Source organism: Hemitrygon akajei, chromosome 11 (genome assembly GCF_048418815.1).
Source record: "Hemitrygon akajei chromosome 11, sHemAka1.3, whole genome shotgun sequence".
Lineage (NCBI taxonomy): Eukaryota > Metazoa > Chordata > Chondrichthyes > Myliobatiformes > Dasyatidae > Hemitrygon > Hemitrygon akajei.
The window spans coordinates 134,865,967-134,883,111 of NC_133134.1; the positions used below are offsets into that span (position 1 = coordinate 134,865,967).

At 42.6% G+C, this 17,145-nt stretch overlaps 1 protein-coding gene across 1 annotated transcript in view; it reads left to right on the forward strand.

The window, feature by feature from the left end:
- Window positions 1–17,145, forward strand: part of zgpat (zinc finger, CCCH-type with G patch domain) — a 30,397-nt gene that overhangs the window by 5,519 nt on the left and 7,733 nt on the right. The window contains exons 2-3 of the mRNA XM_073061721.1: window positions 12,098–12,231; window positions 14,637–14,789. Of these exons, the coding sequence (XP_072917822.1) occupies window positions 12,098–12,231; window positions 14,637–14,789 (287 nt within the window). The remainder of the gene's footprint in view (window positions 1–12,097; window positions 12,232–14,636; window positions 14,790–17,145) is intronic.

The window sequence follows — 17,145 nt, forward strand, 5'->3', positions numbered from 1 at the left end:
TTGATAGGTTCTTAATTGGGCACTGCATCAAAAGTTATGAGAAGAAGACCGGGGTGTGGAGCTGAAGAGGGGGAGTAAAAAAGGATCAGCCATGATTAAATGGCGGAGCAGACTTGATGGGCCAAATTGCCTCATTCTACTTCTTTATCTTACGGGCTTAAAATTCAGATGTGGGCAGGTAAATGGCAGATGAAATGTTGTGTATGTAAAGTTAAGAAATATCAGATATATATTTTCAATGGGAGTCTTGAGTTAGAGAGCACACTGGATTTGGGCATCTTGGCAGACTCATCACTATCAACATCTGGATCATGTGCAGAAGGAATTAGGAAGGCAAATTGAATGTTGGGCTATATAATGCACTTAGTGGGGTTCAAGTCAAGAGATGTTCTCCTTAAGCTGTATAGTGTACTAGTGAGACCACACCTTGAGTGCTGTGTACAGTTTTGGTCTCCATATTTTGTGAGGGATATGAAGGCACTGGAGAGAGTCCAGAGAAGGGCAATAAGACTAAGTCTGCAGGGTATGAGCTATGAAGAAAGATGAAAAAAATTAAATATTTGTGACCTAAGTAGACGTAGAATGAGAGGAGACATGATAGAATTGTTCCCAGTCATTAAAGGTATCAGTAAAGTGGATGCCAGTTGCTACTTCAAAATCAATCCGTCATCAAGGATGCAGGGCCTTGAATGGAGACTGGTTAAGGGGAGATTTCAAACTAACATCAGGAAGCATTTCTTTACACAGTGAGATGTGGACACATGGAACGAACTTATCTAGTTGTATAGTTGAGAGTAGTACCTTAGACACTTTTGAATTTAAACTTGATAGTTATTTCAAAACACTACATAAGTAGGACTTTGGCAAGCTTTGTTGGGCTAAATGGCCTGTTCTTGTCAAAAAATGTCTAATGTTCTAATGAGGATAAATGGTCTTCGAACTAAAATCTTTCATGGGTTTGGAGACATGAAACTAGATTCTGGAATCTGGATTAACAAACAATCTTCTGAAAGAACTCTCATGTACCAAGCAGCATCAATTTAATGAGCAAAGAGAGAGAATCCATACACAAACTACTGGAATAAATATATTAATGAGGCCTGAAATAACAAGCCATTGTCTTGGATTCATACAGCACAGTAAGAGGCCCTTTGGACTACTGGATCTGCACGGGCCATCAAAATTCATTACATTAATTCTGTAATGAAAGAAAATTTAATTTTTCCTTTTTTTATCGACTCTTCCAGATTACTCACCCACACACTTGGGTCAATTTGCAGTAGCTAATTAACCTACCAACCTGCATGGCCCTTGAACATGGAGGGAAATTCTTGGCAGACACATCAGAGCTCAGGTTTGAAGCCAGGTCATAAGAATTATAAACCAGTGGGTCAAGTAGCCAGTATGACAATAGGATCAAACAATATCCATTAGAAATGATGCCATATTACTTATTCTGGTTTTCTAAAAGAAAATAAATATCTGAAGATTGAACTGAGAGGAAGTCTTTAAGATCATTGAATTACGCAGCATGGGCCATTTACCCCAACTTGGCTGTGCCAACCAAGGTACCTTCTTGAGCTAGTCCCATTTGCCTCCATTTTCCCATATTGCTCTAAATCTTTCCTGCCTATCCTGTCCAAATGTCTTTTAAATAATGTACCTGCCTCTACCATTTCCTCTGGCACCTATATCCACCACCGTCTGTGTAAAAAGTTCACCTTCAGATCCCCTTTGAATTTTTCCCCTCTCCATAAATCATGAAAGAACCTATTAGGATAAATGTTGACATTCATACCTGTGTATGTCAATGCAGTCAGTGGTCATTATTATGTACCTCCTGTTCCTAATAATGTCTGTGTGAGGAGTGGCACGCCGCACAGTCTTTCGTTCCGCGCCTTGTAAGGTATGAAAATGCCCGACGCCGGTCTCTCAGGCCTGAGTCGACGTCATCATCATATACCTAATAAAGTGGCCACTGAATGTATATTTGTTGTCTTCTGCTGCTGTAGCACATCCACTTCAGGATTCAACAGGTTGTGTATTCAGAGATGCTGTCTTGCTCACCACTTTTCCTATGTTTAGTTATTTGAGTTACTGCTGCCTTCCTATCAGTTTGAACCAGTCTGGGTATTCTTGTCTAATCACCCTTGTTAAAAAGGCATTTTTGCCCACAGAACTGAAGCTCATTGGGTCTTTTTTAGGTTTTTGCACCATTCTTTATAATTTCTGGAAGCTGTATTATGTAAAAATCCCAGGAAATCAGCAGTTTCTCAGATATTCAAACTACCCCACCTGGCACCAGTAATCATTTCACAGTCAAAGTCACTTATCGTTTGGTCTGAACAACAACTGAACCTCTTGACCATGTCTGCATGCTTTTATGCACTAAGTTGCTGCCAAATGATTGGCTGATTAGATATTTGCATTCATGAGCTTGTGTGCCTAAGAGAAGTGGTCACTGAGTGCAGATGCATTTAAGGAAAAGCCAGATTTGTATAGAAACATAGAAAACCTACAGCACAATACAGGCCCTTCGGCCCACAATACTGTGCCGAACATGCATTTGCTTTAGAGATTACCTGGGGTTACCCATAATCCTCTATTTTTCCAAGTTTCATGTACCTATCCATGAATCTCTTAAAAGACCCTATCGTATCCGCCTCAACCACCATCACTGGCAGCCCATTCCACGCACTCACCACTCTCTGCATTTAAAAAAAAACAACTTACCCCGACATCTGTACCTGCTTCCAGGCACCTTAAAACTGTGCCCTCTCGTGTTAGCCATTTCAGAAAAGCCTGTGACTGTCCACACAATCAATGTCTCTCATCATCTTAGACATCTCTATCAGGTCACCTCTCATTCTCCGTTGCATTAAGGAGAAAAGGCCAAGTTCACCCAACCTGTTCTCGTAAGGCATGCTCCCCAATCCAGACAACATCCTTGTAAATCTCCTCTACACCTTTCCTAAAGTTTCCACATCCTTCCTGTAGTGAGGTGACCAGAACTGAGCACAGTACTCCAAGTGGGGTCTGACCAGGGTCCTATATAACTGTAAAGTTACCCCTTAGCTCTTAAACTTAATCCCATGGTTGATGAAGGCCAATGCACTGTATGCCTTCTTAACCACAGAGTCAACCTGTGTAGCAGCTTTGAGTGTCCTATGAACTCGGGACCCCAAGATCCCTCTGATACTCCACACTGCCAAGCGCCTTACCATTAATACTGTATTCTGCCATCATATTTGACCTACCAAAATGAACCACTTCACACTTACCTGGGTTGAACTCCATCTGCCACTTCTCAGCCCAGTTTTGCATCCTATTGATGTCCCGCTGTAACCTCTGACAGCCCTCCACACTATCCACAACACCCCCAACCTTTGTGTCATCAGCAAATTTACTAACCCATCCCTCCACTTCCTCATCCAGGTCACTTATGGAAGTAATGAAGAGAAAGGGTCCCAGAACAGATCCTTGAGGCACACTACTGGTCACCGACCTCCATGCAGAATATGACCCATCTACAACCACTCTTTGCCTTCTGTGGGTAAGCCAATTCTGGATCCACATAGCAAGGTCCTCTTGGATCCCATGTGTCCTTTCTTTCTCAATAAGCCTTGCATTGGGTACCCTATCAAATGCCTTGATGAAATCCATATACACTACATCTACTGCTCTACCTTCATCAATGTGTTCAGTCACATCCTCAAAAATTTCAGTCAGGCTTGTACGGCATGACCTGACTTTGACAAAGCCATGCTGACTATTCCTGATCATATTATGCCTCTCCAAATGTTCATAAATCCTGCCTCTTAGGATCTTTTCCATCAACTTGCCAACCACTGAAGTAAGACTCACTGGCCTATAATTTCCTGGGCTATCTCTACTCCCTTTCTTGAATAAGGGAACAACATCTGCAATCTTCCAATCCTCCAGAATCTCTCCCATCCCCATGCAAGAGGTAAAAAATTCTCAGTTATGGAAATGATTAGAAATTACAAATGTTAGCATTTGCTGATTTAGCCAAAAATATAGTTGCATTTGTGCAATATAAATTGATCTTTTGCCTCAAGGTCTGCAGAATTGCAAGTACCATGAAAATATGACCAGTTTAACTATGAAACTGGCTCTACCAAGAATGACCTTCATACCAATCAAAATTAAGCAAAATGCTGATAATGTAAACCAGGTCATTGGCTTCCATAAATGTGAACTGTGTGGTATTCTAGAAGTGGAAGAAGTAATATACTAAAACTCTTAATACATGGTCTTGGTATGATCTCCCAGTGAAATCATAAAATATGCACACCATTGACCATTCTGTCCAAGTCTGTACCAAGAGCAATCTAGTTGGTTAACCTTTGCAACCCCCAACATCCCAGAGTCCTTACAGATACTTGTCCATCAACCCCATGCTATGTAAAATAGATTTTTCATATTAGTCACAGCTGTTCTGTAAGTAACAATCATTCTTTGCTCCAGCATTTTGTGTGTGTTGCTTTGGATTTCCAGCATCTGCAGAATTTCTTGTGCTTATTCTTTGCTTCATGCTTCTTGACCCTTATGCCCAATAAAAACAGTTGCTGTCCATCCACTTTATGCAGTTGAGTTTACACGCCTCAACTAGATTCACTTGCAGCCACCTCTTCCAAGGAGTACATTGAATCACTGATTTTGCCCCCCCCCCGCATAATTACTTACTAGGAGTACATTGCAACATTTCACAGTCTTTCCAGTCTGTTCCATTTCTCTGGGATTAACCTTTACTCATGTTTTTACACCCTTCATCTTCCTAAAGTGTGTTACCTAGATCTGAATACAATAGTCAAGTTGTTTAAAGTTTCATCTCGACTTCCTTGTTGTTATCCTTTTTACCCAATTACATAGCATCCTTTTGAGGAAGAAAACCATGCTCTTGTACTGGAACTAAGAGTCAGTTAAAACTGAGTCAAGTTAGCACGGATAACATTGGGATAGTTTGTTTTCTGGCAAAGGGATACTTGTAGGCCTTCAAAAGAGGTACTTAAAACATTTTTAGTCATGGGTGAGATGCCAGAGGACTGGAGAATAGCTGATGTGGTGGTGGGTAAATTATTGTTACTTCTGTAAGGGACCAGATAGATTAATATTTGGGTGGTTAGGGCCTGTTTAAGGATAATCAACATAATTTTGTGTGTGGCAGGTCATGCCTAAGCAATCTTATAGACTTTTTTGAGGTGATTACCGGGAAAATTGATGAAAGAAAGAAAGTGGATTTTGTTAAAGTGCCCTATGGAAGGCTGGTCAAGAAGGTTCAGTGGCTTGGATTCGACATTGGCTTTGCGGGAGAAGCCACAGAGTCGGTGAATGATTGCCTGACTGGTGGCCTATGACTAGTGATGTGAAGCAGGGATTGGTGGTGAGTCCATTGTTATTTATCATCTGTACCAACGATGATAATGTGGAAGGTGGATCAGCAAATTTGTAGATGAAACCAAAATTGAGAGTGTAGTGGACAGCAAGGAAAAACTATCAGAACATGCAACAGATCTGGGTCTGATGGAGAATGGTCCAAATAATGGCAGATGGAATTTAATGCAGATAGATGTGAGCAGTTGCACATTGGGAAGACAAACCAGGGTAAAACTTGCATGGTGAGCAGTAGGAATGGAGGGATCTGGGAATAGATCCACAACTCTTTTTTAAGCCTTTTTTTTAAAGCTCATTTTGTTCTGTTGTTTAAAAAAGGCTCTAAATGTAAGCCTGGAAATTATAGGCCAGTAAGTTTGACGTCAGTAGTAGGTAAATTATTAGAAGGAATACTAAGAGATAGGATCTACAAGTATTTGGACAGACAGAGACTTATTAGGGAGAGTCAAAATGGCTTTGTGAGTGGTAGGTCATGTTTAACCAACCTATTAGAGTTTTTCGAGGAGGTTACCAGGAAAGTGGATGAAGGGAAGGCAGTGGATGTTGTGTACATGGACTTCAGTAAGGCCTTTGACAAGGTCCCGCATGGGATGTTAGGAAGATTCAGTCGCTAGGTATAATGGAGAGGTAGTAAATTGGATTAGACATTGGCTCAATGGGAGAAGACAGAGACTGGTAGTGGAGGATTGCTTCTCTGAGTGGAGTGGAAGCGAAGTCCAGGTCGCGTCCCACCGTGTCCATTAACCGCTGAAACGTCTGTGCGGCATTCTTTAGGCCGAATGGCATGCGAAGGAACTGGAAAAGGCCGAAAGGGGTGATGAGTGCTGTTTTGGGGACGTCGTCTGGATGCATCAGGATTTGATGGTATCCCCGGACGAGGTCTACCTTGGAGAAGATCTGTGCACCGTGCAGGTTTGCTGCAAAGTCCTGAATGTGCGGCACAGGGTAGTGGTCCGGTGTTGTAGCCTCGTTCAGCCTGCGGTAGTCACCGCATGATCTCCAGCCCCCTGTTGCTTTGGGCAGCATGTGCAGGGGGGAGGCCCATGAGCTGTCGGACCGCCGTATGATCCCCAATTCCTCCATCCTCTTGAACTCCTCCCTCACCAGTCGGAGCTTGTCCGGGGGAAGCCTTCGAGCATGGGCGTTGAGGGGTGGTCCTTGTGTCGGGATGTGATGCTGTACGCCGTGTCTGGGCATGGCTGCCGTGGACTGCGGTGCCAGAACCGATGGGAAATCCGCCAGGACTCTGGTGAAGTCGTTGTCGGACAGCGTGATGGAGTCTAGGTGTGGGGCCGGCAACTGGGCTTCACCCAGGGAGAACGTTTGAAAGGTCTTGGCGTGGACCAGTCTCTTCCTTGGCAGGTCGACCAGTAGGCTGTGAGCCCGCAAAAAATCCGCTCCCAGGAGCGGTTGGGCTATGGCGGCCAGTGTGAAGTCCCACGTGAACCGGCTGGAGCCGAACTGTAGCCGCACCGTATGGGTGCCGTAGGTCCTTACTGTGCTGCCGTTCGCGGCCCTCAGGGTGGGACCCGGTTCTCTGTTGCGGGTGTCGTAACTCGTCGGAGGTAAGACGCTGATCTCGGCTCCATTGTCGACCAAAAAGCGGCATCCTGACTGCTTGTCCCAGACATACAGGAGGCTATCTCGATGGCCAGCCACCATAGCCATCAGCGGCGGTTGGCCCTGGCATTTCCCGGGACCTTGCAGGGAGGGCTACAGCAGCGGGCTTCTGCACCCCACCGCTGGTGGTAGAAGCACCATTGTTCATTGGTCTCCTCTCCCCTGCCTCTGGGGTTAGTGGGCTCTGTGGCCGGGCCTGGTCTGGTTTGCTGCCAGGAGTGTGGCCTGGTGATCTGTGCGATGGATGCCCCACTGTCTTTCTTGGCTTTCCACAGCACGTCTGCCCGGGCCGCCACCTTCCAGGGGGTCACTGAAATCCGTGTCGGACAGCAGCAGGCGTATGTCCTCGGGCAGCTGCTCCAGGAAATGCCTGCTCAAACATGAGGCAGGGCTTGTGACCTCCAGCCAGGGACAGCATCTCGTTCATCAAAGCCGACGGTGGCCTGACCCCCAAACCATCCAGGTGCAGTAAGCGGGCAGCTCGCTCGCGCCGTGAGAGTCCGAAAGTCCTTATGAGCAAGGCTTTGAATTCTGTGTGTTTGCTGTCCGCTGGGGGCGATTGTATGAACTCCTCAACCTGGGCGGCTGTCTCCTGGTCGAGGGAGCTCACCACGTAGTAGTAACGTGTGGCATCTGAGGTTATCTGCAGAATGTGGAATTGGACTTCTGCTTGCTGGAACCGTAGGTGAGGTCGCAGCGTCCAGAAGCTTGGCAGTTTTAACGAAACTGCATGAACAGATGCGGCGTCGTTAATCTCCGGTCCAAATATCGTTTGGGCTGTCGGGGTCACCAATTGTAGCGGTGTGCTACACACAGCACTGAAATAACGACATGCAGTCGGTGAGTTGCAGTTGCAAAAGAGATTTATTCAAACTTCACGGCCTCGCTTTAAAGCTTTCCTGATCCCGCCCTCCCCGGGCGGGAATACTATAGGGGGCACGTATTCACAGTCCCGTCCCGCGCGTGGGCTTTTCCCCTTGCTGGTGAAGCAGGCTTGGCGCCCTCTTTGGGACCAGCCTCAATGCCGGCGCACGCCGTGAGCCAGTTCGAGTGCGCTGGGAAGTGGGTCTCCACAGTCTGAGCATCTTAGTCACAATAACAGACAAACACAATCTGCCTAATCTAATAACACACAAGCAGTTGTACTTTACATGTCTTTATTGAACACACTGTTTAATCATTCACAGTCCCGGCTAGAAAAAGTATGCAAACCGTTGTATTTAATAACTGGTAGAACCTCCTTCAGCAGCAAAACCTCCACCAAACATTTCCTGCAGCTGCTGATCAGACTTGCACAACAGCGAGGAGGAATTTTAGACCATTCCTCCATACAAAAATGATGCAGTTCATCAATATTACTGGGATACCTTACATGAACATCCCTCTTCAGGTCATGCCACAGCATCTCAATTGGGTTAAGGTGTGGATTCTGACTTAGCTATTCCAAAACACGAATTTTCTTCTTTTTAAGCTATTCTGTTGTTGATTTAATCTTGTGGTTTGGATCATTGTTTTGTTGCATCATCCAACTTATATTAAGCTTCAAGTGTCAGATGGCTACCCTGACGTTCTCTTGTAAAAAAAATTGATGCAATTTTGAATTCATTGTTCCCTCAACAATTGCAAGCTGTCCAGGCCCTGAGGCAGCAAAGCAGCTCTCCAAGCATGATGCTCCTTCCACCATATTAGTTCGGATGAGGTTTAAGTGTTGGTGTGCAGTGCCTTTTTTCTTCCAAGCATAGCGATGTGCAGTTCTGCCAAAAATTTCAACTTTTGTCTCAATCTGTCCACAGATCATTGTCCCAGAAGTGTTGTAGAACATCCAGGTGGTCTTTTGCAAACTTGATGTGTGCAGCAATGTCTTTTTGAAGAGCAGTGGTTTCCTCTGTGGTGTCCTTCCATGAACACCATTCGTGTTCAGTGTTTTTCTTATAGTGGTCACCTGAACAGAGACTTTAGCAAGTCTTAGAGATTTCTGCAGGTCATTTGCTGTTACCCTTGGGTTCTTTTTAATCTCCATCAGCATTGCATGTTGTGCTCTTGGTGTGATCTTTGCAGGATGCCCACTCCTAGGGAGAGTAGCAACAGTACTGTGTTTCCTCCATTTGTAGATAATTTCTCTTACTGTGGACTGATGAACACTCAGGTCTTTAGAAATGCTTTTGCAGCCTTTTCCAGCTTCATGCACATCTACAATTCTTCTAAGGTCCTCTGAAAGTTGTTTTGATCAAGGAATTTCTTGAGAAGAACAGGCTCTGTCAGTCACCTAACCTGGCATTTTTTTTATAGGGCAGGGCACCGCTACAACTCACGCCTCCAGTCTCCTCTTATTGATTGGAACACCTGACTCCAAATTGAGTTTATAGAAGGCATTACCCCAGAATTTCACATTCTTTTTGAAGCTAGACTGTGATTGTTTAAATGGTGTACTGAGTGTTGATGAGAAGTACACTTCGTGTGCTATTAGTTTAACAGGTTGTGTTTTTATATTATAGTGACTTGGATGAAGATCAGACCACATTTTGTGAGTAATTAATACTGAAAACAAGCTAATTGCAAAGGGTTCACAAACTTGTTATTGCAACTGTACATTTTGATGGTGCATTTTCGGGCTGATTGAGCAATCTGGTGCTTTGCTGCTTCCGAAGGAGTTCAGTGAGGTTTTGTGCAAAGTGTGCTGCCTTGAGGCCAACAAGCTTGGAGAGCATGAGCCTATGATCAACTCCATTTTTCGCTAATCGCACCGCTTAAACAGTTTTGGGCTCCTCATCTGAGAAAAGATGTGCTAGCGTTGGAGAGGGTCCAGAGGTGGTTCACAAGTATAATTCTGGGAATGAAAGGGTTATATCATACGAGGAACATTTGATGTCTCTGGGTTTGTACTCGCTGGAATTTAGAAGGATTGGGGGGGGGATCTCATTGAAGCCTTTAGAATGTTGAAAGGCCTAGACAGAGTAGATGTGGAAAGGATGTATCCCATGGTGGAGGAGTCTAGGACAAGAGGGCACAGTTTCAGGGTAGAGGGGCATCCATTTAAAACAGAGATGCAGAGAAATTTCTTCAGTCAGAGGATGGTGAGTTTGTGGGATTTGTTACTACAGACAGCTGTGGAGGCCAGGTCATTGGGTGTATTTAAGGCAGAGCTTGATAGATTCTTGATTGGACATGGCATCAAAGGTCATGGGGAGAAGGCTGGGGAATGAGATTGTGGAGGGGGAGAAAAAGATCAGCCATGATTGAATGGTGGATTTAAAAAGCAAACACGAGGAAATCTGCAGATGCTGGAAGTTCAAGCAACACACACAAAATGCTGGTGGAACGCAGCAAGCCAGGCAGCATCTATAGGAAGAAGCACTGTCGATGTTTCGGGCCGAGACCCTTTGTCAGGACTTCTGACGAAGGGTCTCAGCCCGAAACATCGACAGTGCTTCTTCCTATAGATTGAATGGTGGAGCTGACTTGATGGGCCAAAAGGCCTAATTTTGCTTCCGTATCTTATAGTCTTAAAGCTTGAGGAAGATTGAAATCAACGAGGATGTGGGAATGCTTGTCCTGTGCCATTTGCCTGTGGGTGATTGATCTCGCTGCTGCTTCTGAAGGAAGGTGCCTGCATTCGACTGGTCTCCCTCCCTCTCATTTGATGGTGCCGGAGTCTTGGGTCTCGGGCAAGGTTTAATCAAACCTTGGTTTGTGAATTGGACTCTGGTCCACATTGTGAAGTGTTTCTGGTTGCTCTCCTGTTACTGCTTTTTTTGTACTATTTTGATCAGGGCGGGTAGGCCCTGCAGTCAATGAACAAAGGGGTGCTAGATTGAACTGAACTGACTATTCCTGGACTGTTCAAAATCTTGTGTTATATATTTGATGTTTTATATTCAGTGTTTTTAACTTTTTTGTTCTATTTGTGCGATTTATTCTTTGAGCATGGCGGGGGGGGGGGGGGGGATTGAAGTTTTTCTTTGAACAGGTTCCATGGTTTTCTTTGTTTCGTGGCTGTCGGATGATAAACCTCAGGGTTGTATACTTTGATAATAAATGTACTTTAAGTCTTTTGAATTTTCATTCTTTCTTTATCCAGCTACATCTTTCTGGTACCGTCTTTAAATAATTTTAAAAGCCCATCTTTTGAATGTTACTTTTGATTATTATTTCTTCTGTCATTTCTCTTACATTTAATGATGTGGAACTTGTATAAATTAGGTTTTTGGGTAGTATGGGACAGGAGAAGAGGGAAGGATGTTAGAGAATAATATTTCACCCATTTCAGAGAGTAATATCTGCACATCATTTCAACTCTCCTTTCCATTCCCACATTGATCTTTCTGTCCTCAGCCTTTTCTATTGCCAATTTGAGGCCAAACACAAACTAGAAGAACAGTACTTCATGTTCTGCCTGTGTATCTATAACTTAATATAATGAACATTGAATTCTCCAATATCAGGTAACCCACATTCCTTGTGTTTCATCCTCCTGATCACCCCTCCTCACACCTCACCTTTTATGCATGCAAATAAGTGAGAAGTTTTACCCTGCTGTAGTAGCTTCTTGTACCCACTAGATGTCTACAATAAGGTTAAGCTGAGGAGAAATTAAATACTGTAGGGTGCAACCTTTACTTCTCTCATAGTGACTGGAAGTTCTGTGGTATTTTGTGTAAATGATAAAATTCCTGGTTTTTGTAGCTCAGTTACAGTTGATCTTCCAGTCAGTTTTGCTTCCTATTAGATGTTAGAAATGTGTTGTAGGTGAAACTAAATTATGCAGACCAAGGAAGACATCCATTTTGATTCACATTTGTAACTGCCCTGGAGGATAGCAGTGTATGGTGCCGTATCACCTAGGGTTTCCTTTTGCTATTCAGTGGGTCCTAATGAAAAGTGTATGTATGTGGATAGTTGTTTTGATGCTCAATGTTGTTGACTATCCTTTCATTACTTACTGGGGAGGAGGGGAAATGTGAGGTTTTCGCACAACTAAGTGCAAAATAAAGGGACATAAACTTGTATAAACGTATGAATTCTCTGAAGAAATTTACTGAGCTGAAAATAATTGTCTGACTAGATACTCGCATGGAGAGGTGGTGGCTATATCTGAACTACGGGAATTTGAAGAAGTGGACCTCAGCTCACTTGAGGTGGGGTCATCCTGTTTAGCTAAATTTGAAGATGAGATTTGGTACCCAGCTAAAATCCGAGGTGAGTACATTACATATACATTTAATTCTAATTCCAAGAAACTGAAAAATACAATATTAAAACTGTAGATTCTGAGTATGTTGTGTAGTTCAGAATATGAATATTAATTATTTAATGCCTATATTCATGTAATAATTTCAACTTTTACAGTTCAGAGGCTAATGATCTGCTAAAAGTTACAGGATGCCTGGATTGTTATTTAGATTTTGTGTAAGAAATGTTTGAATTTTTTTCAGTTGTTATTATTAAACTAATACATTTTATTAAAAAAGAAAACATTATTTTAAGTGGATTCCAGTTAATTGTGACACATCAGGACCAGTACATCTTGGCCCAATTAGCTGAAGTTTCAAGGAAATGGGTAAAAACGTATTTAAAGAAGATAAACTACTGTTAAATTGAGTAGCAAATAATGTATTTAAATAAAATATGGAACAGATTAGAACACTACCAATCCTACTACAGTGCTATAAAACCAAATCAGTTCATAATAGTTATTGACAGAGGAATTTATCCAGCGTATGCTGCTGTGTATGGAGTGTCCAGGGAGGGGTAGCAGCTCTGGTACATGGGCTGGTCTTGTTCATTCTGGGGTAGCTCAATCACCTTTGTCCCCATCTCTCACCTGTGGCTCCAAGTAGCTATTTGTATGTAATAGCAGCCACACTCTGATACACAACTTTAACAGGCAGGCTAAACTAGGTAAGGGTAGCCAGCATGCCTTGTACCCTACTGAAATAGGGGCAACCTGTCCTAGTATTTGAAGTCAGCTCTGGCTGACTGGGCAGATGAGCTTAACAGTGAGAAGGCAATTCTGCAACGCTTTGTGGAGAGCGAAGGGCATGATGGGGCATAGAGGAAGTCATGGTTATGCACTGCAACTGAGGAAGACCCCAGTTTGTTATGGCTACTCATACCACTGGACCTGGACTTACAAAATCGAAAGAGTGGAACTGTACCAGTGCCACAGCTTTTCCACTTTTAAGAACTCTCCCGCACAGGTCTCACTGTCATTGTCAGATTGTTGGACAGCCAATACACTTCCGTGTAGATTGATTGGAAATGAACAAAATTAGCATGGACAGTTAGTGCAGATAATCGATTGGCTTCATACAGGTTTTCCTCCAAATCTTTATTCTCATTATAACATTCAAGGTGATTGTCAATACTTTCAAATTCTTCGTAGTTCTTAACTTTATGAAGTAGTAAAATAATTTCATTTTCATTCCTGGCTGTTTCTGATATATCCAAGCCTGACTGCTTGAAACTGCAGTGAGCAAAACAGTTATGAATTGTCTTGCTGCTTATTTCTTGCCAACTATCAGTGACAAAAATTGCTGCTTTATCAACATAAGCTCAGGCAGCTGAAGCTTTTTAAAAACTGTTTGTTCTAAGCACTCTAAACAAGTCTGCAGTAAACTGTGAATACATAATTATGCTTTGGCTTATCACTCAGAGGTGATGCATGACATTGGTGTGTAGGTTTCACTGCACCTATGAACCTGGCAAGGGAAGAACTCATCTTTCATGGGCATAAAAGCTTGTTTCTGAGCTTCCATAATTTTAGGTTGAAATGTCTCAAACTAAATCTCCCAGGCTACTGAATCTGTTCAGAAGCAGATTTTTAGAAAAACTGCTTAAGATGCAAGTTCCTCAGCTCTGTATGTATTAGTTAAAACCTTTTCAATTATTTTGCAAATAAAATTACCATTTCTGCCCTATAAGTTCTATAATTTAGGTCAGCATTATTATTTAAACTATGCCTTTTAAATTATAAAATCTTGAAGAAGCATATAACCTGCTATTTGCTTTAAATGAGCTGAAATTCTGTCACTGCATTAGATGAACCTCCGGATGATGTGTTCTTTTTAATTCATTGTATTTTAGTATGTGAACTTAATCATATTTTGTTCTAGGCTTTGGTCAGCAGGTGGCGTTCTAGAACAGCGTTCTTTCATTTACTGTACTTAAAATTTATAAGTTTTCAGACTTTGGATATAGATAAGTTTGAAACTTAATAGCATTTAAAGTACATCTTTAAAATATGACAGCATGATTTTCATAATAGACTCGGCTATCTCAATCATTCCAGTTTCTTTCTCAAGACCTGTTTTATGCTTTGGATTTTGTTGAAACGGCGTATATTTGTACCTGGTGCCCTTGTTCTCTGATACACCATTCTGTGATATGAAATTATTTTGTCTTTGTGCAAAATAAATTTCCAAAATATAACATAACAGCGCTTGTATTTAAAAATGAGAAAGCAGGTTATAAAAAGAAAAGCAGTTACAAATAATAAGTTTGGAGCACATTCATTATAACACCATAGGCAAAGCACTTCTATTTAGGAATAAGTATAAATATTTCTGAATTTTGGCTAATGCATGAAAATAATTTTTTTTCAGATATGGACAATGGTTACTTTACAGTAAAATTTGAATCCTTGCTTCAGAAAGAAATGGTAGTGGAAGGAGATGGAATTATGCCAGTTCATCAGACTGATGAGTCTTCCTCATCATCTAGCTCTGAGGATGAAGGCCAACTTGGTTATGCTAAAGGTATGTTCTACAACAGAAAGTTATAGCTTGTTATTTGCTTCAGTAAATTAGATTCATTGCACAATATTATATAAAAACAATTCTTTGAGAAGAGCGGATGTTTTAACATTTTAAAAAAATGTTAAGCAATACCTATAATGTAATGCTTAGGATGAAATTGTAAGGTGACTATTTGCCTGAAATGCAATTGGATCTATGGGCCAGTCCCAGTACAGGTGGCCCCTGTTTTTTGAACGTTCACTTTACGACAGCTCGCTGTTACAAAAGACCTACATTAGAACCTGTTTTCGCTAACCAAAGAGGATTTTCGCTTTTATGAAAAAAGCCGCCCGCTTTATACATGTAAGACTACAGTGACTGTGAAGCCTCGTGCGAGCAGTTATGTGCGCATGGGTGTACGTGCGTAGGGCATGTACGTGCCAGTTTTTTTCTCTCCAAATTGATTTTGGCTCGCTGTCTTCCCAATTTTGATAAGTGAATCTACACTGTACTTACAATATTTCTACTTTATATAGGCTGTATATTTATCATGTCATTCTTGCTTTTACTATATGTTAGTGTTATTTTAGGTTTTATGTGTTATTTGCTATGATTTGGTAGGTTATTTTTTGGGTCTGGGAACGCTCAAAAAGTTTTCCCATATAAATTAATGGTAATTGCTTCTTCGCTTTACGGCATTTCGGCTTACAAACGATTTCATAGGAACGCTCTACCTTCAGATAGCGGGGAAGTCCTGTATATGATAATCTTTTGAAATACTTATTTAAATTTTAACTTTGACCGGAGTTGGGCATAGGTATGCGAGCTTCAGAACAGTCTAATCTTCATTATTCAAGGCTGAGCTCCATTTGTTTTTAGGCATTATTTTATGAACACACATGAGCTCAACCTCTTCTCGGTTATTTCTAAAATTAGGGGCTATGGTGTAAATTCAGTTCGTTATGATATATAATAAATTCCAATAATTTGCAATGCAATTTTTGGGAAATCACTATAGTTCAGTATCTGGTCTCTAGCTCTTGTTCCCGTGATTCCTTTAATCTCAGCAGCGGCTTGTTTCCCATACTTCCTTGAAATTCACTGGGGTTGCTTCCCACGTCCCTTTAAAACTCACCTTATTCATTGGAAAATTCATTTTACTACAGTTAAACAGCTAAAGAAAAGTGAATTAAGTGTGTGGAGGTATTAATAGAAATAATATCCAGTAATCCAGAATATCTCCCATTTTTGGACCGCCAACTTCTTAAGGATACAAAATTATCAAACGTTACAGCATACGGATGCGGTGCAAAGCGGGGGGGGGCGAACATAAGTGGAGATGTGGAGAAAGCGAACCAGCTGAACAACTTCTTCAACAGGTTCGACAGCTCAATCTCATCCTCACCGCAGAAATCCACACCAGGCTAACTTCCCTCACAGGAAAATAGCCACTCACAGGAGACATTGCCCACGCCCAGGATTACGGCTGCACAGGTGGAAGGTCAACTGAGGAAGATCTGTACCAGCAAGGCGGCTGGACCGGATGGAGTTTCCCCACGATTACTGAGGGCCTGTGCGACTGAGCTGGGAGAACCACTACAGCGCATCTTCAACATGAGCCTGGAGCAGAGAAGAGTACCCAGACAGTGGAAAACATCCTGTATTGTCCCGGTACCGAAGAAACCACAACCAAAGGAGTTGAATGACTTCAGACCTGTTGCTTTGACGTCGCACGTGATGAAGACCATGGAGCGGCTGATAATACAGAATCTGAGGCCACAAACCAGGCACGCCCAGGATCCTCTTCAGTTTGCGTATAAGGAGAAGGTGGGAGTGGAGGATGCTATCACGTATTTGCTGCACAAATCCCTCTCTCACCTAGATGGGGTCAGTTGTGCTGTGAGGATTACATTCCTTGACTTCTCTAGTGCCTTTAACACTATCCAGCCCAAGATCTTAAGGCACAAACTAACGGAGATGGGAGTAGACTCTCACATGGTGGATTGGATAGTGGACTACTTGACAGATAGACCTCAGTATGTGCGGTTGGGAGACTGTAGGTCTGACACGGTGGTCAGCAGCATAGGAGCGCCGCAGGGAACCGTACTCTCCGGTCCTGTTCACCCTGTACACATCAGACTTCCAATATAACTCGGAGTCCTGCCATGTGCAGAAGTTCGCTGATGACACGGCCATAGTGGGGTGTGTCAGGAATGGACAGGAGGAGGAGTATAGGAAACTGATACAGGACTTTGTGATATGGTGCAACTCAAACTACCTGCGTCTCAATATCACCAAGACCAAGGAGATGGTGGTGGACTTAAGGAGATCTAGGCCTCATATGGAGCCAGTGATCATTAATGGAGAATGTGTGGAG